The sequence below is a fragment of the Engraulis encrasicolus genome, chromosome 23, assembly GCF_034702125.1.
Source record: "Engraulis encrasicolus isolate BLACKSEA-1 chromosome 23, IST_EnEncr_1.0, whole genome shotgun sequence".
In the NCBI taxonomy this organism is placed as follows: domain Eukaryota; kingdom Metazoa; phylum Chordata; class Actinopteri; order Clupeiformes; family Engraulidae; genus Engraulis; species Engraulis encrasicolus.
In genome coordinates, this window is record NC_085879.1 from 31,597,704 (window position 1) to 31,619,727 (window position 22,024).

At 40.7% G+C, this 22,024-nt stretch overlaps 2 protein-coding genes across 2 annotated transcripts in view; both read right to left on the reverse strand.

Moving 5' to 3' along the window:
- il21 (interleukin 21) overlaps window positions 1-7,375 on the reverse strand; it is a 46,451-nt gene extending 39,076 nt beyond the window's left edge. Inside the window, exons 1-5 of the mRNA XM_063189906.1 lie at window positions 7,269-7,375; window positions 6,768-6,809; window positions 5,936-6,049; window positions 5,189-5,227; window positions 4,524-4,607 (exon numbers count right to left, since the gene is read on the reverse strand). Coding sequence (XP_063045976.1) covers window positions 4,524-4,607; window positions 5,189-5,227; window positions 5,936-6,049; window positions 6,768-6,809; window positions 7,269-7,361 — 372 coding nt within the window. The 5' untranslated portion in view covers window positions 7,362-7,375. The remainder of the gene's footprint in view (window positions 1-4,523; window positions 4,608-5,188; window positions 5,228-5,935; window positions 6,050-6,767; window positions 6,810-7,268) is intronic.
- An 8,790-nt stretch (window positions 7,376-16,165) lies between these two features.
- On the reverse strand, window positions 16,166-19,152 carry LOC134440368 (uncharacterized). Its single transcript, XM_063190421.1, has 5 exons — window positions 19,040-19,152; window positions 17,930-18,085; window positions 17,462-17,590; window positions 16,757-16,894; window positions 16,166-16,436 (listed from the first exon to the last, which is right to left on the reverse strand). Exons 1-5 carry the CDS (start codon window positions 19,127-19,129, stop codon window positions 16,347-16,349), a joined length of 603 nt encoding a protein of 200 aa, XP_063046491.1. The 5' UTR covers window positions 19,130-19,152; the 3' UTR covers window positions 16,166-16,346.
- Window positions 19,153-22,024: the final 2,872 nt, after the last annotated feature.

Genomic DNA, 22,024 nt, shown 5'->3' on the forward strand with positions numbered 1-22,024 from the left:
GTTGAGAACCACTGGTTAAGACACTGGAGCCTCTATTATAATAATAATAATAATAATAATAATAATAATAATAATAATAATAATTTACAAATATATACAAATACAATTATTATTATTATTATTATTATTATTATTATTATTATTGTTATTATTATTATTATTTAGATACTGGGGCCTCTATGCTATCTACACTTCAGTTCTCTCCTCTAGCCTCAAGCCTTGGTGTCCCCCTTCCTCTCTTGGAGGGCCAATAAGGGTAGCCGTGGCATAGTGGTGAGGGAGGTGGTCTTAAGATCAGAGGGTTGCACGTTAGAATCCCTCTCTTACCTCTTTGCTTCAACTTCATCCATGCCTTAAGTGTCCTTGAGCAAGACACCTAACCACAGAATGCTCCAGGGACTATGACCAATACCATGTAAATAATTGAGAGTCACTTTGGATATACACATCATATACACAAGTGTGATATAATATAATGTAATGCAATGCAATGCAAGGCTTCCTCTGTCAAGCAGTGCAGAGTGGCACTTCCTCCCCTATTCAATATTCTGATTGCAAATGTGAGAGTCGCCTCTGAATTGTGGTTTTCAAGACAAGGAATAAAAACTGATTACATCGTGTCAGGTGGGGTAATCTCCGCTACATATTACACTACATTGCTACTTCACTTCAACTGATTACAATCTTCTCATTATCTCTGAAATACTCAGCTGTTGTGTTCCATGTTGATTGTGTAATTTGTAGAGCCATAAAAGAGCTTTGAAACACCATCCTGCAAATGCAGTTCTGGGGTTCTGCCTTGCCATTGAAAGGGCCACAATGTAGGATGACATAGTTTGCGTGGTGCTTGTGGCATACCTGTCTCAAAATCTACACCGTAATGAAAAAAATGCTGTATAAATAAACTCGCTGTGAGAATGTGCGAGGAGATGTGCCAGAGCCCCCACCCCGCCTCACCCCCCACGCCTCTGACACATGTCGTGGTGAAGTCTGCCATCGTAATGGGCTATAAATAACGTCTGGTCATGAAGTGGGCGGTATAATAGTTGATAAATACTGAGTTCGCTGTTCAGCATAGAAATGTGTAAGTTTATTGCGTTGGGCAAACAAAATATCGTAGAAGGGGCCCCTGCGAGATGTTTGGCGATCGAAAGCCATTGGCAGGGGTGCCCCCCAAGTGGCTAGGCCCGGGGTTCCTAGACTCTATGCACCCCACCCCCTCTGCTCCGCCACTGGAGGCATCTAATTGACTTGAAATGGCCCTGTCTCAACCTTCAAGCCCGTAGCCCTAAATGTCTGGGGGGCGCCAGTTAGCCTGATCATCATCGATTTTGAAATCTCTTCGAGACTTGGTCTGACCAAGAGCATAACATAACAATTATCGTTTCCTAAACGGCATGGTTGAACTACCTCCCTAGGTTTGCTTCTGGTTGACTGGTTTCCGACAAAATGGGTGGAGTTCCCAATTTTTCTGGAGATCAGAAACGATATTTACATTGCTCTTGGCCTGACTAGAAGCAACGCCGAAGGTGTTGCGTGACTAGGAGGGCGTGGCCTGGCTGGGTGCCAGTAGGCCCTAACGCCTGAAAGGCCCACAGAATTCAGTGCTGTAGTCTACGCAGAATGCAGCTATACACAGTATACCCCCCCAGAAAAGGTCAGGGATTTCAGTATACCCACCTAAAATTGATTGTTCAATGTTTAGAATAGCACAGCCACGTTGAATCAATGGCGACTCGTCATGGAAGCCTTGGAATTTAAAGGGGCACTGTGTGAGATTTTTAGTTATTTATTTCCAGAATTCATGCTGCCCATTCACTAATGTTACCTTTTTCATGAATATTTACCACCACCATCAAATTCTAAGTATTCATTATGACTGGAAAAATTGCATTTTTCATACATGAAAAGGGGGATCTTCTCCATGGTCCGCCATTTTGAATTTGCAAAAAAAGCCATTTTTAGCAGCAAAAATTACTCTACTTGGACCATACTAGAAAATATTTGTTTATTACTCAGTAAACTTTCATGTAAAGATTACATTTGGCAATAGGCAGCCCAGTTTCAATGCACAGCATAGTTGCAGTACCTTTTTTGACCATTTTCTGCACAGTGTCCCTTTAACAACATGACGATAAGATCACAATCAAAATTCTTTCAGTTAGCTATGCCTCCCTCTGCCTCTACCCTCCCTTCCCTCTGCACCCCTCGAGGGGGCCTGGACTCTAGTTTGGGAGCCTATGCACCATTAGCTGCCCAAATATACAACTTATCCACCACAAAAAGTAGACTGAACCACTGACAGAATTAGAGTTCCTAGCAAAACAAAACAACTTTAACTTCAACTTTACTACATAGACAATTGTCATTCATGGGCTAGGGCACCAAATTGACAAGAAACAGCACTGCCTCTACCTTCATCAACCCCCCATAGCCTAATACTGAAACCAGGGTTGCCAGATGAAACTGATGATTTCCGGCCCAAAAAATGCTCAGAAACCGCCTGGAAGCACTAAATCCTTCTCAATTTGATCCAAATTCTAATGATTTCTATGGCCATAAATCTGCAAAAATACCCCAAACCCCGAATGCCATTTTTACTCGCAGGCGGTCATCCTCAGCAGCGGCCCAATTGGACGGGAAACCACCCCAATCTGGCAACACTGACTGAGTGAAACTGAAGACTGCCTGTCACCCCTCATGTGACCTCTTCCTGTCCCTTTTCCTATAAGTGACATCCTTTTTCAAAGCTTTTTCCACCTCGCATCTGGTCGTCACACAGACGACAAGTTTCACTGACTCAGCCCTATTGCTACAGTAAAAGGAAACTTTCTGTGCAGTCCATTGTGAAGCGACTGTTGACTTTACAGTATGAATTCTGTTTGTTTTTGTCATCGGTTTGAACGTTGGAAAAAAGAAATTCCCGTCGTCGCAGTTTACATTGAAACCCGATTCTCTCATTTTCGTGTCGACATGGAAATATTTTAGCAGGAAGTTGCGTTTAGGACCAAGAACGTTAAAGTTAAAATGATATCCCCTTTTAAAGTATACCCCCTTTTACTGATAAATATTACCCTGTTAAATGAATACGCTTTATACTGAAGAGATGCAGATAACATTTTATTATAAATATTATAAAAGTATCACAAACTTTCACGAAAATGTGAAATATTAGTTCACCAAAATGTCACATTAGCAGCAACATCATCGTTGGCAATAAATGAACATGAGAAACAACACCATTGACACCGAGTTTGAGAATTCAGTCCAGCAACATTATAAATTATTAATATTATTATTATTATTATAAAATGACAATCAATAAATAGTATAATAAATAGTAGGGTGTGGGAGTATGATACACAGTCGTTCTGAAGTGTTTGTGAAGTAGTGTCTTCCCATTGCAGTTAAGGAGGAGCCCTCGTTATCCTAACTGCTGAAGGCCTGAAAGAAAAGACAGAGAGAGACAATGTCAATTTAGTGTGTGTGTGTGTGTGTGTGTGTGTGGGGGGGGGGGGGGTGTTATAGTGAGACTTTCCATTTCTGCGCATATCCGTATGTAAAGCATGTCTGTATATCAACTAAAGGCAAGGGGAACGGGATGCCATAGACATTAGTTGAGTGAGTAGACTTAATTAATAAACTCTTTGCCACTTAGCCATTCATACAACATATTATATTAGTACAATAGTGACATAAGTTAGTGTAACAGTGACACTTTCACAACATATGATAAATAAAAGCTAATAATAATAATAAGTTGCAGTCCATAAAAAAGCAAGAGAAAAACACAAAAAGAGTAGACTCTTATTACAGGTGGGCCAGTCGCAGTTCTATTCACTCTTTTCCCCCTGGGATCAAGAAATGATGATACTCTACTCTACTCTACTCTACACTAGTCTACTCTACTCTACTCTACTCTACTCTACTCTACTCTACACTAGTCTACACGACTCTACTCTACTCTTTGCTGAAAACGCTCAACTCCATCATAACACACACACACACACACACACACGCATACAAACACACACACACACACACATACTGCTGCTGGTGTATTTAATAAAACCTTTTTTAATTATTTATTTTCTTCAAATGCTACTATTACTATGTCAGAACGCTATAAAGGACTTTTAGAAAAAGCACAACAAAATACCTCCTCTTAATGTATGTTCTCTACAAGTCTTCTGTTGTCCAGTCTTGCACTTTAAATGTCTGTATGAGCAATGTCTACGTCCATACTGTCTATGTCCATGTATGAGTACTGTCTATGTCTATACTGTCTATGTCCTTACCTAGATTAGTCTATGTCTGCATGGGAGAGCAAGAAACGCAATTTCAAATTCTTTGTATGACCAGTGCATGTAAAGAAATTGACAATAAACTTGACTTGACTTGACTTGATTGCTATATGGCAAAGTAAGGAGTCTTCGGTAACTGATTACCGAAGATAATCGGTGATAAACCGTGATTACAGAGGCTCTGTGTTAAGGGGTTAAAATAATAATCAGAATACCCACCATTTGGAGGAGGTCTACCAGGCTCCTCATGAAGACCTGGCTAGTGGCGTTTGGGTACGAATGGCACTCTTGGCACTGCAGGCTCTGTTTAAATAAGATAACATTAGCGACTTACAAACAAGGACACAGTTAGCAGCATAGCACGCAACATGTGGGGAAGCACAGAGTATATAGACCGACAGGTCAAGCAGAGGTGGAGCAGGTGAATAGGGTTAGTTAGCTCGTTTGTAGTAGTTGTAGTAGTTGAAGTAGAAGTAGTTGTAGTAGTAGGCTACAGTAGTAGTAGTAGTAGTTGCAGCAGCAGTAGTAGTAGTTGTTGTGTAACAGTAGAAGTAAAAGTAATAGTAGTATTAGTAGTGATGGTGCTGGTAGTAGTTGTAGCAGCAGCAGTAGTAGTAGTAGTAATAGTGCTGTAGTAGTAGTAGTAGGCCTAGTTGTTGTTATTGCAGTAGTAGTAGTATTAATAGTAGTAGCAGTAGTAGTAGTAGTAGTAGTAGTAGTAGTAGTAGAAGTAGTTATTGGTGTAATAGTAGAAGCAGTAGTTATAGCAGCAGCAGCAGGAGCAGAAAATATGCTATGGTTATATTAACATATCAACAGCACTCCAAAAGTGGCAAAAAAGTCTTTCATTTCTTTCAAGAATAATCATAAAGATGAAGACTTACCGAACCACAGGCCTCTTGGCTTCCCCTCAGTTTCTCCCTCTAAAACATGAAGAATATTTTAGCATTAAAGCATTTGCTGTCAACAACACGTACATGTACAATGTGGGCACAGGGGGCAGACGCACTGTCATTTCATGTACTGTGGAATGATCAGGGCTCTAAACAACAGCCAACCGACCGACGAAAAGCTTCCAAATTTTCAGTTTGGCTGGTATAAAAGACCAACTTACTAGCCACTTTGACCCGTTAGTGAGTGTGTGCTTGGCTAGAAAGATCAGCATTGTCTTGCCATTTTCGCTGGCGACCTTAATTTAGAGCAAAGGTAATGATCTATATATACAGCCACCCACTATACTATCTACTGTATAGCGTTGAGACTTACAGTAAGGTGAGTGGGCAAACATGACATTTACCATTCAGAAGAAAAGAGTTTTCCCGCACACTTGTTTGACTTTGCTCATTTATTACTATTGTGAATAGCAGTAATATATTATTAATATATTTAATATAATATATATTTATCTGTAATATAACTGTGAGATTATAAGAACCAGTCCATATCGGTAATATAACTGTGAGATGAAATGAACCAGTCCATATCTGTAATATAACTGTGAGATGAAATAAACCAGTCCATATCGGTAATATAACTGTAGTAACTGTGTAGTTTGTAAGTTGCTAAGTTTGTATGGTTGCCAAATGTAATGTAATGTAATGTAATGTATAAGTGTGTAGTAGGCTACTTACGATGAGTGGGCTGCCCATGCTCCTGTTGACTCTTCTCCAGGAGACGTTGTCCTGGTCGTCCAGTAGAGACAGCTGGCTGTGATAACACTCCAGGGCCGAAAGCATGCAGCACGGCTGGATACACACAAGACAGGACAGGACAGGACAGGACAGGACAGGACAGGACAGGACAGGACAGGACAGGACAGGACAGGACAGGACAGGACAGGACAGGACAGGACAGAATAGAATAGAATAGAATAGAATAGAATAGAATAGAATAGAATAGAACAGAACAGAATAGAATAGAATAGAACAGAACAGAATAGATTAGATTAGATTTTATTCTCATGCAAGTGTGAAATTTGTCTGTGGTCTCACTGTATATAAAAACATAAATGGACATGCATTCCATTGCTCAAAACATAAATACATACTGTAGATAATTGCACCCATTCCCTCACTCAGGATACATTACATTACACTTAGCTGACACTTTTATCCAAAGAGAATACAGTTCTTTTTTCAATATAGGGTATTGGTTACAGTCCCTGGAGCAGTGTGGGGTTACGTGCCTTGCTCCAGGGCACTTCAGCCATGGAGTGAGGTAGGGAGTGGGAAGGTGCAATTCGGTGTTATTTCCCCAAGAGTACTCAAAACAATACACTCAGTACCAATACCAGATACACTCTAGTAGAGGTTAAATAATTGGCTCTCTCTGAGTGTTGAATTAACTTTTTAACACATTCAATACATTTTAAAAGTGTTTTGTTTTCACAAAAAATCTGGTCTTCAAATATATATTTTTAACATAAAACAGTTGTAACATCCAAGATTTCCAAGCTAGTCTTACCTTGATTTCTGTAGGGGTTTTGAAACTTAGAGATCCATTGTGCTAAATAACAGAAGACAAGAAAATACATTTAAGGACTCATAACAAAAAAACATCACCTTTTTATATTAACACTGTCGAGAGTAGAGTAGAGTAGAGTAGAGTAGAGTAGAGTAGAGTAGAGTAGAGTAGAGAAGAGAGTAGAATAGATTAGAGTAGAGTAGAGAGTAGAATAGAGTAGTTTGTCACACACAACACTATAGCCTAACCAGGTTGTAGCTTGCAGTGAAATGACAGTCTGGTGAACTCTGTAAAACGTGCAGAAAGTAAAAGGCACTGCAATCTGCGGCCTTTTAGAGTTAGTTAGATCACTCTACAGTCAGCGTAATTTCAGTTCTTTGTATGACCAGGGCATGTAAAGAAATTGACCGATATAAATAAATAAAGCCGACTTGACTTGACTTGACAGTGGGCCACACGTTGCCATTGATGAGTGCGACTGACAAATTCAATTCCACCCACCTTAACGTCTCTCTCCAGTTTGCTCACATCCTTGAGTAATTCCCGCATCTTCAGGTCCCTCAGGGAGGCTGCATGCACCAAGGCACTGCACATGATCACCACCGCCACCGAAACAAGCACAACAAGATTAAGTTGCATTTCTATTCTTTTGAAAGTGAAGCTCTAAACTCTAAATTTGGAGCCGAAGGCAGATGCGAGCCTTTGTGAAATGGCTGTGTAACGTAACGTACCTGTTTTACCTGTTGATGAACGTATATATACGTACACCTTGAATCCATGAGGACGCAGGAAAACCGCCGCCTTGCCCTGCGCTGCTGGAAAGCTGGAACGACTGGGGAGATCAGTGAGTAATGACTTTTTCTTTTCCACTGGCCTCGTCTGCGCATCATGCATGCATCATGACTCATACAGTTAGAGGTGCACCGTCGCCAGCAACGTACAGTACATCTCCCTCTGTGTGTTTCTGTGTGTATGTGGTGAGTGTGTGTGTGTGCGTGCGTGTGGTGAGCGTGTGTGTATCAAGGTGTGTGCACCCGTGTGTGTGTGTGTGTGTGTGTGTGGTGAGCGTGTGTGTATCAAGGTGTGTGCACCCGTGTGTGTGTGTGTGTGTGTGTGTGTGTGTGTGTGTGTGTGTGTGTGTGTGTGTGTGTGTGTGTGTGTGTGTGTGCATGCGCGCGTGTCAGGGTGTGTGCAGCTATGTGTGTGTGCAGCTATGTGTGTGTGTGTGTGTGTGTGCAGCTGTGTGTGTGTGTGTGTGTGTGTGTGTGTGTGTGTGTGTGCAGCTGTGTGTGTGTATGTGAAGGTGTGTGCACCCATGTGCCTGCGAGTGTGCGTGCGTGTGTGTACCCGTATGTGTGTGCGCGTGCGGGGGCGTCCTCAGTCAGCCTTGTTTGTGTGTGATGCTGCGTACTGTAGTACTGTCTTTGCAAAAGCCCGCGCGGGGCCTCCGTCAGCCGTCAGGGAGAAACAGGAAGCAGTTAGTTTCATTTTGACTCTGAATCAGCAAAGCGCCGTCTCATCGCGCAGGCATAGATTCCCAGTGCGATCATCTCGTTCTCGTTCAGGCTGAGGTTGGGGTGGCCTCACACACACCCACACACTCTCTCTCTCTCTCACTCTGCATTTCGTACAACAAAACAGGAAATATCTTGAGGGTTTTTTTTTTCTCTGATCGAACACACACGCACGCACTAACGCACGCACACCATTTTTACTATCCATGTTGCCATTATGGGATATGCTCATGGGGTAATTTAATATTTTGACTCAATCAGTTGTGTGTGGTGTTTCAGACTATATTTCAAAAGGAAGGAAGGGGCGGTTTCTCCACAGGCCTCACAGGTCACTAGTGCCCCCACTACACTACAGTAGACACCTAGAATTGGGTCCTCACTCAGCACATGGTATGTTTTGGGTGAGGAGGGGGTTTCTTTGAGGTGACTTTCTCCCAGGTCCAGCCAAAGCTGTCAACGTCCCTGCAGACACCCCCACGGGGGTTGGCTGCTGATGTCACCAAAGGAAATAAGGTCACAATGCACAATTCGCTGAAAGATAAAGAGAGAGAGAGAGAGAGGGAGACAGAGAAAGAGGGAGAGAAAAAAAGTGAGTGAGTGGGTGGGGGCGGCGAGGAGGGACGCGAGAAAAGCCCCTGTGGCAGTGTGTGTGTGTCAGGGAGTGTAGCATATGCGTGTTTGGGTGTTCCACACCTGATTGCAGTGCGCAGGTACACTCTAGTATTCACTCATGGATTTAAAAAAGTTATTTCTTTGGTCTTCCACTAGGTCAGACTTCCCAAACTTAGTCATGTTAGTTAAAGAGTGTCTGTTGTGTCTGAGGTGATTAAGGTTATCACAGCGCGACACATGGATAAATCAGATCAAATAAAGATGACAAAAGTGGGAGACTGACAGAGAGCTGGATCAAATCGATGATACCGATATTTTTAAATACAAATTTCTTTGATCCGTTTTTACATGTGAACACAAGTCAACATACATTTTTCTCTCTCTACATGTGGATAAGAATTTGATTACATTAGATTATCCTTGGCCCTGCCGTGGCCAACCAGTAGGGCACTCGTCTGCCATGCGGCTGACCCGGGTTCGATTCCCAGCCTCTCCCAATTCGCTTCCTGTCCACCTCTCATGCTGTCGTATCAAAATAAAGTCGAAAAAGATCACACAAAAAATATCTTTAGATTAGATTATCCTCTATTGCAGGGCTATACAAATGGCGGACCTGGGGCCAGATGCGGCACTTGGACGGCAAGGTTCTGGCCCTCCACGAGGTCAGACCAAAACGAAAACAAATATGTGTGCTATCAGTGTCCTTACGCAATTTGCGATCACTAACACTTCAGGTTAGGGATATTTTTCCTATGCACATGAGAGTGATATCTGAGAGTGAAATAGTCTCATAATAGACCATCAAGGCTACTAAGAAATAGAAAAGTGAACATCTCTTCTGTCTGGAAGGTTATCCGCTTGTTTCGCACCATCACTTTGGATATTGCATGCGGTTACATAGCCTACATGCATATTCCATGTTCGGCCCCTTTACTGGGAGGAATTCGAAAAACTGGCCCTCAGTGACATTTAATTGAATACCCCTGCTCTATTGTCTCTTCGGGAGAGAAATTCTGAGTGGACATGAGAAAATGTGATTCAGAGTCAACATCAGATCAACACAACAGACAAGACTTAAGGACCACAAGAAACAAACGAGAAACATATACTAAACAGGGAATCAGACAATTATTGTTAGTGAACACACTGTTCCAGTTTTGGCCCTGACACAGACACAAATAATGCAAACCTACTGTCCCCTCCAGAATTCTTGGACAAGACATCTTGTTTTTGATGTCCACTAAAGACATTTAGGTTTGAGGTGAAAAGACAAGTATGAAAAAAAGTTCAGAATGTCAGCTTTTATTTCCTGATATTTAATTCTAGATATGTTAAATACTTTTGCATTTATGACCGTTTGTATGACACCACATCATATGCCAATGGCTTTCGATCACAAAAGATCTCACATGGGCCCCTTCTACGATATTTCGTGGGCCCAATGTCATTATCGTGCACATTTCTATGCTGAACAGCAAACTCAGTATTTATCAGCTATTATAATTACAAACCCCAACTCCGGTGAAGTTGGGACACTTGGAAAACTGTGAATGAAATCAAAATGCTATCATTGTCAAAACAATCAATCCATTCATTCGATGGAAAATAGTGAAAAGACACCATATGAAGTGTTAAAACTGAGAAAAAATATTGTTTTGGAGGAAATATGTACTCATTTCTAATTTGATAACTGCAACTTGTCTGAAATAAGTTGGGAGGGGGATCAGTGAAATGTAATAAACATCCAAATAAGCTAAAACAACACTAGCATAGGAAGAATATTTCAAAATGAATTATACTGATGGACAATATGAGTGTCCAGGTATAAGACCACCACAGAGAGACTGAGTTACTCAGAGTTAAAGATGAAGAGGGAAAAATTACCATAGTTGTTACTTTGAGTTTTGTATTTTTGTCATTAAAATCATTGTATAGGTTCATGACATCATCATATATTGGCTGTAGTCTTACTCTAGCACTCAAATAACTCTAGCACTTACAGCTAGTGAAAACTTGACCATTTTAAGATGCTTCAGGGATTTAACATTCTCCTATGCACCCAAGCTCACTTGAAATAGACCCAGAAGACATGGGAAACTGTCCTTTGCTTACAGAAGTAAAAAATGTCCTTACGCATCCTGTACTACAGTGAAAATGGACCATCCAACTTGTGTTGGTGCTCATTATTAAAGGTAAGCCTGCATGATGGCATGGGGGTGCAGTAATGCATTGGTTAAGCTGTTATTCTCACTCAGTTTAGCTCCATCATACGGGCCAGCAGGTGATAAAATGGCTGGCCTTTGGTCAAGACCTGTCACACTGTAAGCCCTACAGAAAGGAAAATGTTGCAAAACATGACCAAAAAAAATACTCCCACCATTTAATCGGTTGAAATCATGTTCTAGATAGGAATTAACACTGTTTTTTTATAAAGTTATCTCATCAGTTGATGTAATTTACCTAGCGTCCCAAATTCAATGGAGTTGGGGTTTGCACAATATACGTTATTTATAGCCCATTACAATGGCAGACTCCAGCACGACATGTGTCAGAGGGGGGGCCTCTGACACATCTCCACCCCCCCCAGTCATAATACCAGTGCTCCGCCCCTGGTCTGCAAGATTGTGTTCCAGGGCTTTGTGAATCATCTCTGCACATTTCTCTCTGTCCTTCAGATTCTTACTACTGATGACTGATTTGCATGTGTGGTAATGCCTCTGTATCTTCTGCTCTCGACTTCTTTAAACAGTATATTGCAATATGTTCCCCCTTGCACAGTGGAGACTGTTAGTGATGTGACTTTGATATTTTGGGGCTTCCCCCCCGACAGACATCCCTCTGGTCCTTGTGTTGGTTTGTCATCTTTGACAAGAAATGCTGTCTTTTTAGGTGTAAACACAGGTAAAAAAAAAATGTCATGTATTGTTATCTAAACTCAACAAGAAACACATACCAGCCACATGTTCCAATACTTTTTGTCACCGAAAAAAAAATGCTGTGGTGTAATACAAATGGTCATACATCCAAAACTATTTACCAGTAAATAAAAGCTGATATTCAGAACTTTTTTGTCATGCACATCGTTGCGTCTCAAACCCGACTGTTGTCAGTGGAAAACAAAAACACGAAAATGTGCTTTGCTATTCCAAAACTTTTGGAGGGGGCTGTAGATGAAATATTGCGCGCACGCACGCACGCACGCACGCACGCACGCACACACGCACACACGCACGCACAAATACACACGCACGGACGCACGCACGCACGCACGCACGCACGCACGCACGCACGCACGCACGCACGCACGCACGCACGCACACACACGCGCACACACACACACACACACACACACACACACACACAATTAAGAGCTGCTATTTAGTAGTTTAATTGACCAAGAGACCATTGAAAATGTGAACCTATTTGTTTTACAGTTTGGGAGCCTGTATCTTCTTCCTGAGGCCAGTGTCTCATATTCACCATGCATATGTTCATCACCCTCTAAGATCTTCAAACCCTGTCTTTTCGCCGTTTCACCAAATTCTGCTTGGAGTGATGTGGGAGGGGGCATGCCCCTTCTTTTCCCCGCTCTCCCTTAACGCAGCATTATGTCTCTCTGTAATGTCATAGCAATGTTATTATGATGTAGTTAAGCATTTTCAGCAAAGTGAATAGGGTCGCCGGCTACCCCAGCTGCAGTAAGAGGTTAATGAGAGTTTGCAGTTAAATTTTCATTGTAACAGACAGGTTCCCCAACCATACAATGACCCCAATATCTGATGACTGATTTAATGGAAGCCCTGTAAAAATCCATCGTTATTTCCTTTTCAATGCCAAACACTCTCAACCTCCTCAGAAAGTCTAGACGTTGGCTGATGCTAGCACTTAAAACTAGGCTTTCGACTGCTAAAGGTATATCCCCGAAACGCGATGCATGTAGTCTCCCATCATTCCACTCCTGTCCACCTATTTATATATGTATACTGTATATTACATACAAGATATAAAATACATATATTTAACATACATGGATCAGTACTGTGCATAGGCTTAAAACAAAACAATTAATATGAAAACGAAGCAAAATAATAAATAAATGGGGCAAATGGTAACACTTTATTTTAATGGTTCACTATTACAGTGGATCTACCACATTAGGTACAGTGTAATAATCAGTCAACCAGTCAATATTTTATACCATGTAATACCAATGCAACACCATGTGCCAGTTTTGTACTTACATCATGTATTTGTGTGTAACTGGTATTACATGGTATTACATATTGTTACACTGGTATTACACTGGCATTACATGGTATTAAATATTGTTACACTGGAGTGGTTATTACACTGTACATAATGTGGTAGATCCACTGTAATAGTGAACCTGCAATAAAGTGTTACCGGGCAAATCAATCCACCAAACTAAAATTCAGCCATCATGAAAGTGTTCAAAAACTAATCAAATTAGTTCACGAATCCACCCGAGAGCATCAACACACCAAATCTGGGACAAATCCATCCACACGGTCAGAAGTTATGGGCCAAACAAAAATTCTTCACTCCGCGTTTCGGGGATATGAATACAATATGCTGGTCTCATTTTAATGGGAGTCGAATACATCATGTGCCCTAAGAATTTGTATGTGGAGACCTGCTCCACTGGCTCCCCGTTCACATGTATCAATTCATGGTTACCTATGGACCTGGGGTCGAATATGATTTCTTTAGTTTTGCTCACATATAATACCAGATTATTCTATTCACACCACAACACAGCCCTGGCACAGGCACAGGACACTGACACGGGACTCTGATGCCTCTATCAGCTGGAGTTAGACAGGGCTGTGTTGTGGTGTGAATCGAATAATCTGGTAGAAAATGTGAGCAAAACATAAGAAACTCCTAAATTAGATATTTTTCAAAACCAGAGTTTTGAAATGTGCATTCTAAAACTCTGTTTACAACAAGTGGCCAAAACCAATGCGCTTTCAAAAATGCCCATATACTGTAAGTGTAAACAGCTTCTTAGGCATTGGTTACAGTATGCAGAGGTTTTTTAAAGTGCATTTTTTAAATCTGTTACTTGACTCATTGTTGAGAATGTTGCTAAAACAGGTTTTCAATTTTTGAAAAGAAAAAAAGTAGCCTAGCTCAAATCCAAAATATAGAGGTATATTATCATAGACAAAGGTCTTGGCTGTGCAGCAATGTGTCGGAACAACCTTCACAGTCACCGTATTTTCCTTTTTTCATATTTGTTGTCAACACCGTGCGACACAATTGGGCCGTTGGAACATAGACACACTCCCCTTCACGGCCTATTTGGCTCTGGTGGGCCCCTGAGCCATGGCCGTAACTACCATTGAAGACACAGAGGTCATGTCCTCTGTATTTTTTTCAGTAATGTAAAGTCTATGATGAAAATTGATAGACATGATCAACAATGACAAATTCAGTCTGTATACGACACCTCCATTTATCCTCAAGGTAGTGATTAATAAAAACAATCTTGAGAGTTTGGCTGAAGTATTTGAAGCATTCTAAATGTATGGTATACCGTACAGCACGCAGTATTTGACCTCGGTATTTGAAAATGTGTGGTTACGGCCCTGCCCTGGGCCTGGGCCCGGTAGGCCCGTGCAGTAATAGGTCCTTGGATGAGACATATTTTGGTACAGGTACACAGTAATTTGTCCATTTTTGAATGTCATGGCTCATTGAGGACTGGTCTGCATACATGTACATTGTGCAATGTTTTACTCCTTCACTCCTAGTTTGCGATTTCATTTATTTTCCATTTTCGTCATTTCATACACATTTCATATATTATATGCGCTCTATTCTCCTGTTCTGACTTTCCATGTTGAATTGCAATCACAATCAAGGGCAGACGTCGTCGTCTTTTTTTTTTTTTGATTGCTTTCCAAAAGGTTATACTAACTATACAGCTCAAAATGTTTCATATGCCGTTCACAGTCACTTTCCTTTCTCGATATCAGTCAGAAGCCCTTTAAGCTGTGCCGCCTTAAAGGAAACAACACTCACACCCACATTAACTAAACTACAATGCAATGCAATTCAATACAATACAATCACTCCAATGGTATAATACCCACAGCAACAACAAACTACAACAACAATAACAAAAATAAACTTGCCTTGTCAAACGAGGAAATGCTATACTGACAAGTGGGGGAGACGCGTTTGCACTATCGCCTACTGATTCTCATAGTTTTATAACTGGATGCGGAAAAACATAGCCTACTGTAGATGAATGAAGGATGCGAAGGACAGCACTCTTCAGAATTTTCTTTGTTTATTCTCCCACGAACGTTTAGGGCAGTGCCCCTCTTCAACATTGAGATGTATAAACAAAGGAAAATCTGAAGAGTGCAGTCATTTTCTTCCTTCAATCCTATACTTGCCAACCCCTACACCAGGGAGGTGGAACCCTTTTCATTTGAGGGGCCACTTCAAATTCATCCGAGGACCGTAAAACTCCTCCAAGGGCCGTACTATGAACACAAACCAGGATTTCTCCCTGCACTTTAGGCCTATATTGAAGGCAACCACCTTTAAAACAGACCCCACCTTCTCTAGGGCCCCTGAATATAGCTTAATTGTATTTTCTAAGATTCCATTACAAAATATATCACATTTCATGTGAAGTTGCATGACATTAAAATTACATTGGGGGCCCTCGAGACATAGATTCCCCACCCCTGCCCTAAACGAAGCACAATGACTATAACACACACTACTGTACAATACCTTCACAAAAACTACCAAAACCTATAAAGTAAATGAGAAGTAGCTCGTTTAATGGACCACACATCTCCCATCAGACAATAAACCAAATATTGTATAGATATTGTATATTGTATCTCACATACAGTAGTAGGTCTAGACACCTTTACATGAGACACAAACCCAAGGTCTACTTTCGACCAAGTTGCATTTAGTGAAATTCATACAAATGTAATCAAATGATCAGACATAGCTTTATTGTTTTGTCTCAAACTGCCTACAGTCTAGACTCTGCGCTATGATACATGCAACTGTCACTGAAAGTGAATGCAGCCACTGAAAGTGAGTTCAGAAAAAGACCAAGAAAACTGAGTGATTCACCATCGCTAGCAGAGCCGGCACCTGTCAGTTTGAGAACCTTCATGAACATATCATTTACAATGACTTGAAGTAAGGTGCATTTTTGGCACCCTGTACTGTATGTGTGTGGCTCCCTGTTAAAAAAGTAACCCCACAGAAACATTATTACAAGTCTTGCCGTTTTATTTTCACAACGTAATACAAAAGTTTAAACAACCATCAGTAGGAAAAGAGAGATAATAATCCAGCATCCGAAAGTAGTGTCAGTTAGTTACAGTACAAAAATAAATAAGAGTAAAGCTAGAAAAGGAGGGAAAAGGACAGTAAAGAGACAAAGAAAGCTTCAGTAGAGACTGGTCTTCTTCATGATCCTGAGAAACTCCTGCTCGTTGATCTCCCCGTCGCCATCTCGATCAGCCTCGTCAATCATTTCCTGTCAAAGCAGAGCAACGGACGGCATTAACCCATCAGCCATCACACACACACACACACACACACACACACACACACACACACACACACACACACACACACACACACACACACACACACACACACACACACACACACACACACAGTCTGTCTGTCTCTGTATGTGTATGTGTATGTGTGTGTGTGTGTCAGTGCCTACTTATATATCCCGATGAATATTCTTTTTTGTTTAACTGATGAGGTGGGGAAGTCCACCTTTGTCTTGTTGTTATTTCCACTCTACTTGACAAGTTAACTCGCCGGGTGACAGTTAGCCCTTACCTGTAATTCCTCATCCGTTAAATTCTCTCCCAGCTCCTTGGCAACCCTCTTGAGGTTTTTGAAAGAAATCTTTCCAGTTCCGTCGTCGTCGAACAGTCTGAACGCCTTCAGAATTTCCTCTTTGGAATCTTTTTCACTCTGATAAAAGACAAAAAGATTTTGCAACTAAAATACTAAAAACTACACCCTCTACCTTCAAGAAAATGTAAAAGGATGTTTTTGTTTTGCTTTTTACAGCGCTGCCAATGGATGGGCTTGGAAGACGACACTTGTGGCAATGCGTCAGCCCATATTAATCCATTTTAGCCTGATGACTTGTATGTTGTTTAACCTTTGGTGCCTGGAGACACATAAACGCTGCATTCAGGCTCTTGAGATTTTAAAAAAAAATAACAATGATGGCATGTTACAGCTGAATGAAGACATTCAAATGCAAGATATGGGTCTTAGGGTTTAAATGCAACTTATTTCATGTTTTCATGTGCAGAGGCTGAGATATTTAGGTTTTTATAGGCTGAGGGCAACTTTCCAAACAAGGGCTTCGCCATTCAGCAGGCGTTTTTTGCAGGTGCTTTAGGCATCAATGGGTTAAAAGCTTTATCAAGCCTTTATCAACTTTATCAAGCACTGTGCCTTTGGAATCCTTGGTAACACTTAAACAACACCTACTACTGGAGTTGAGTATGACCATATTTCTAAGCGTACCATTTTCTTGGTCATCATGCAGAGGAAGTCATTGAAGTCGATGGTGCCGGAGCCCTCCTTGTCGATGTCCGCGATCATCTTCTTAATCTCCTCCTTCTTTGGCTCAAAGCCCAACGCACGCATCGCAACCTGAAGAGGAAGAGAGGAGAAAGGAAAACAACACAATGAAATATTAGAATCAGTTTAAAGGTGCACTGTGTAGAATGGTGGCGTATTGCATATAGGGATGCAAACGGTTAATTGATTAATCGACTTAAATCGATCAATGCATTAATCGATTAAAAAACGTGAATCGCAATTAATCGACAATTCAACTGACAAGAGACCCAGGTGAAATAGGCATGTGAAGAGTGTGTGTGAAGAGGGGTGTGAATATTTAAATCACCATTGGATCAAAGAATTTTGCCGGTTTGCGGGTGTTAATTTAGTGCCCTGTGTGCACTGCACATATTCTGGACGTCATCTTACCTTGAGTTCCTTCACGTCGATGGTGCCAGAGCCGTCGGTGTCGAACAGGTCGAAGGCCTCTCTGATCTCCTGCTTCTGTTCCTCAGTGATGTCCGGCTTGGAGCCCCCTTTCTTACGCTGCGTCATCGGGGCTGCCTGTTTCCTGAAACCCGATGCCTGCATGAAAGGAAATAAGATTATTAGAGGGACCATGCATAGCATATTATTGAACATTTGTATGTGAAAAATACATAAATAAAAAAATAGATATACCAGAATTAGATCAAATACTACTTTTCATGCGTAGTCCCTACCAAAAAAACACACTAAAACTTACAATAAATAAAATAAAATTGATTAAATAAGGGCAAAATAAGGATAAAGAAGACAATAGACATTCAGAAATGCATTCAGAAATTATAGATCTTTTTTTCTGTAAAGACAAATAAATGATCTAATCAGAAATGAGTGTGTAGACCATGACTGTAGTCAAATTATACAAAACAAACAAACAAAATAGGAGACATGTAACAACACCACCACCAACAGTATAGCAGCAACAACAACAACAACAACAACAACAACGTTAAAGTACATTTTCAGATTGGTCAATGTTTTATTTGCATACGGCCATAGTTTTACTTTATGACAGTTTGATGCTTCCAGTTCCCACAGTTCTTCAGGCTGAGAGGATTGAATGGCCAATGTTGGTCTTCGATATTGCTTTGTAGCATACGCACCAATGATACAGTAAGTACCTTGATACGCACTAATGCTTGAGTACCATCGACAGGTGTACCATAGCATTTATTCAGAAAACTAAGAATCTGATTCTATGGTCGGGGCGGTTAGACAGATCTAGATCGGTTTGACTGTCAAACCCTGATCTTGTGGTTGTTACGCGTCTGAAAAAGAGGACTTTGTTGACCAATCTAAACCACAAAATAAGAAAGTCATTGCTGTCTGCTTGTGACTAGTTGTGATGTGTGCACGTTGCACAATCGTTGTCAGTTAACCCCGCTTATTACTAACTTATCGCACGATTTCCAAGGCTGTTCAAACGTTTACTCTGCCCACCAGAACATAGCAAGAGCAGACCTGAAATACATGGGTTGGAAAATGCAATCTTACCATATCAAAATGTTTGTTTGGTTTTCTCCAACCTCCTAAACTTCCGCGACTGCTGCCGTTAACATTCACCCCAGCAACCACAATAAACATCCGGCTAGAAGCCAAATCGGAAGCGGTCGTCAAAGTAAAAGTCATGTATGCCACCCCACCTCCCCCTCCTCCCTTTATTGTATTTCAGCAAGTTTTGATTCAATGACTGCCATACAAGTGATGCATTTACATACAATATGACCTATCTACAATTTACAATTCACCATACTGCTGGCTCAGTGTGGTGTGCTTATTGTAAAATGTTAGAAGATACATAACTGGTAGACTCAATAAACTTTGGGTCTGTCAGATCCATTTGGAATGAACAAGTTGTCTGAACACTGTAGCCTACTAATACAGAGACTAAGCCCAATAATGAATTCCAGTAGAAAAGCTCAAAGGTCTAAACTAGTTTTTCTCAACAGGGGCGGTTGGGGAGGTTTAGGGGGGCATTGAGAGGCATACAACTGGGGGGGGCATTAGTCCATTTAATTGTTTAATACTAAGGGGTGTGTTGTCAGGCTTATGATGAGGTCAAGGGGGCGTTGGGAGGTTTGTGATGAGGCTAAGGGGGCGTTTGTTCAAAAAAGGTTGACAACCACTGGTCTAAACAATTGTCAGTCATTGTCCAGTCAAAACTCATTGCAATGTTTTGGGCAAATGGTTTGAGGACACTCTTATACAAGTAGTATGCACTGCATTTACTATACAGAAGATTCCAAATTTAAAGGTGCAATGTGTAACATTTTTTTGCGGTTTATTTCCAGCATTAATACTGCCCATTCAAAAATGCTACCTTTTTTCATGAATTACTAACCACCGCCATGGAATTTTAAGTATTCAAATCACTGGGATTGCTCTTTTCATACAGGATCTTCTCCATTGTCCACCATCTCGAATTCCCAGAAATAGACATTTTAGCTGCAAAACTTACTGTACTAGTGGTCACACTCGTAAATATTAGTTTATCACTCAGTAAATATTCATGAAAAGGTGGTCAAATTTAACAATATACGGCAGTTTCAATGAACAGCATAGTTGCAAATGCAATACCTACTCTGGCCACCATCTTACAAAGGTCTCCTTTAAGGAATGGATTTTTTTTTTTTTTTTTTTTTTAAGTTCTTGAAAGGCCCTGGCTGCATCTTGTGCAACTATGCCCTGGTTTGCCATCACCAAACCACCACTTCCCATTCAAAAGACAGGCACAGCAAGACTTTTTTTTGGTAATTTTATTAAAATACTTTGTGGAAATGACCATCACAAACATGATTGTTTCTATTAAAAAAGTAAACAAAACCAAAGTAAAGCTGGAGAGCCTAGTTATAGAAATACTTTCCATTAAGATGAAAGGAAAGGCTTTTAAATCCACAAACAAAAAAACAAAAACAAAACAAAAAAAGAAAAAGAAAAGAAAAAAAGTGTGTAGGGAGTTAAATAACATGGGGGGGAAACCAGCGGCTCACATGTGAAAATACACTTCAAAATGTCAACAGTTACCTCAAGTTTATTTAAAATATTCTACAATTTGTTATCTGATATGAACCTACAACAGAAGGAAACAAGGGGGCAAATGTGTCGATTCTACAATGGACTGTATGACTGCAGAACTCCACACAACTGTAGAACTCTTTACAACTGTAGAATTTGCTTGCATTTTTAAAACCCTGAGCAAAGTGTGATTTTTTTTGTTTTGTTTTGTTTTTCGTTTTGCCAAGTCCATATCCATTCATCTTGGTATACCTTTTTTTAAACCTCCATGCGGACAGAAAACCCCCCTCTTCACATAAGCTGCACAGCTTTGGTGACTAGTAACATTTCTTTTTTTGTAAAGCCCCGAGACGGCTTCACAAACACACACACGTTAGTGATAAAGTATCCCTACTTGATATGCACTATGGTCATCTTTAGTCAAGTCTGAAAATGAATAATAATAATAATAATAATGGTAACGCATCCAAGTGGTGACCAACCAAGTAAAGAGTGTATTGGGATGAAAGATAGCGGTAAAAAAGCTTTAAGTGTGTGACTCTTCCAAAAGGTTCACAAGAATGAATCAGGGGATCATGGTTTAATTAAATCAAGGGGGGTGGGAGGGGTGGGGTGGCACTACAATATAACAGCTTTGTCTAATAAAAATGGCATTGCATTGACATGAAATGTTTTCCGCACAACACGTACTTTAGAACATCCACCATAAATGACAGAAAAAGGACAAAAAAGGGGGTTTTAACATACATTCACAGATGATCACAAAACCAGATCAGTTTTAAAAAGACCACAATTATGCCAAAAAAAATCAACATTGCAATAAAAGTATAAGGAAAAAATACACATTAAGTCGGTCTACCAAAATGAATGCTAGCTACAAAAAAAGGGACAAATACAGGGTGTGTACAAAGCCTTAATTTCAGCTTTGTGCTAATGACGAGTAATAATTCTTGATCGAGGCCAGGGACATGTCTTGAAGAAGCTATAACCTTGCAAAGATTTCCATACATTGTAAAACATATATATTTTACATTTCATTTTTCAGGTCACTTGAATAAGTAAAGCAGAGGCCTCTTAAACTACTGTTTTAACTGTGGGTCGTCTCTCTCACACCAAACGCACACTAAACATTGTCCAGGGTGGCTGGTTCAGAAGACCTACTGAAGGAGAAGGCAGTACTTCCCACTCATTGTATGGTTGTTATAAGTTAGCCCATACAACAATAAACATCCCCGCTCACCTCAACCGCCCTTCAAAACTGTTTGGACTACACTTTACTTGACACCGGCGTCATACGACATATGACATAACAGTGTCATGAAAAAGTCAAAAACATAATGCCAATGTCATAAACATTGTATGGCCATGAAAAGTTGACATTGTTAGACCTGCGTTTGTCATAACCGAATTTCGCGTAAAGACAGTCATACAATGTTTATGACATTATCATAATGCAGTCATGCA

Bases quoted from the DNA above. Each gene is read 5' to 3' on its own strand.
- LOC134440368 (XM_063190421.1), bottom strand. From the start codon at position 19,129: ATGTTTATTGTGGTTGCTGGGGTGAATGTTAACGGCAGCAGTCGCGGA. The intron at 18,086-19,039 runs GTAAGATTGCAT...CCTTTCATGCAG, and splicing joins CAAACAAACATTTTGATATG to GCATCGGGTTTCAGGAAACA. The intron at 16,437-16,756 runs GTAAGGGCTAAC...CTGCTTTGACAG, and splicing joins TAACGGATGAGGAATTACAG to GAAATGATTGACGAGGCTGA.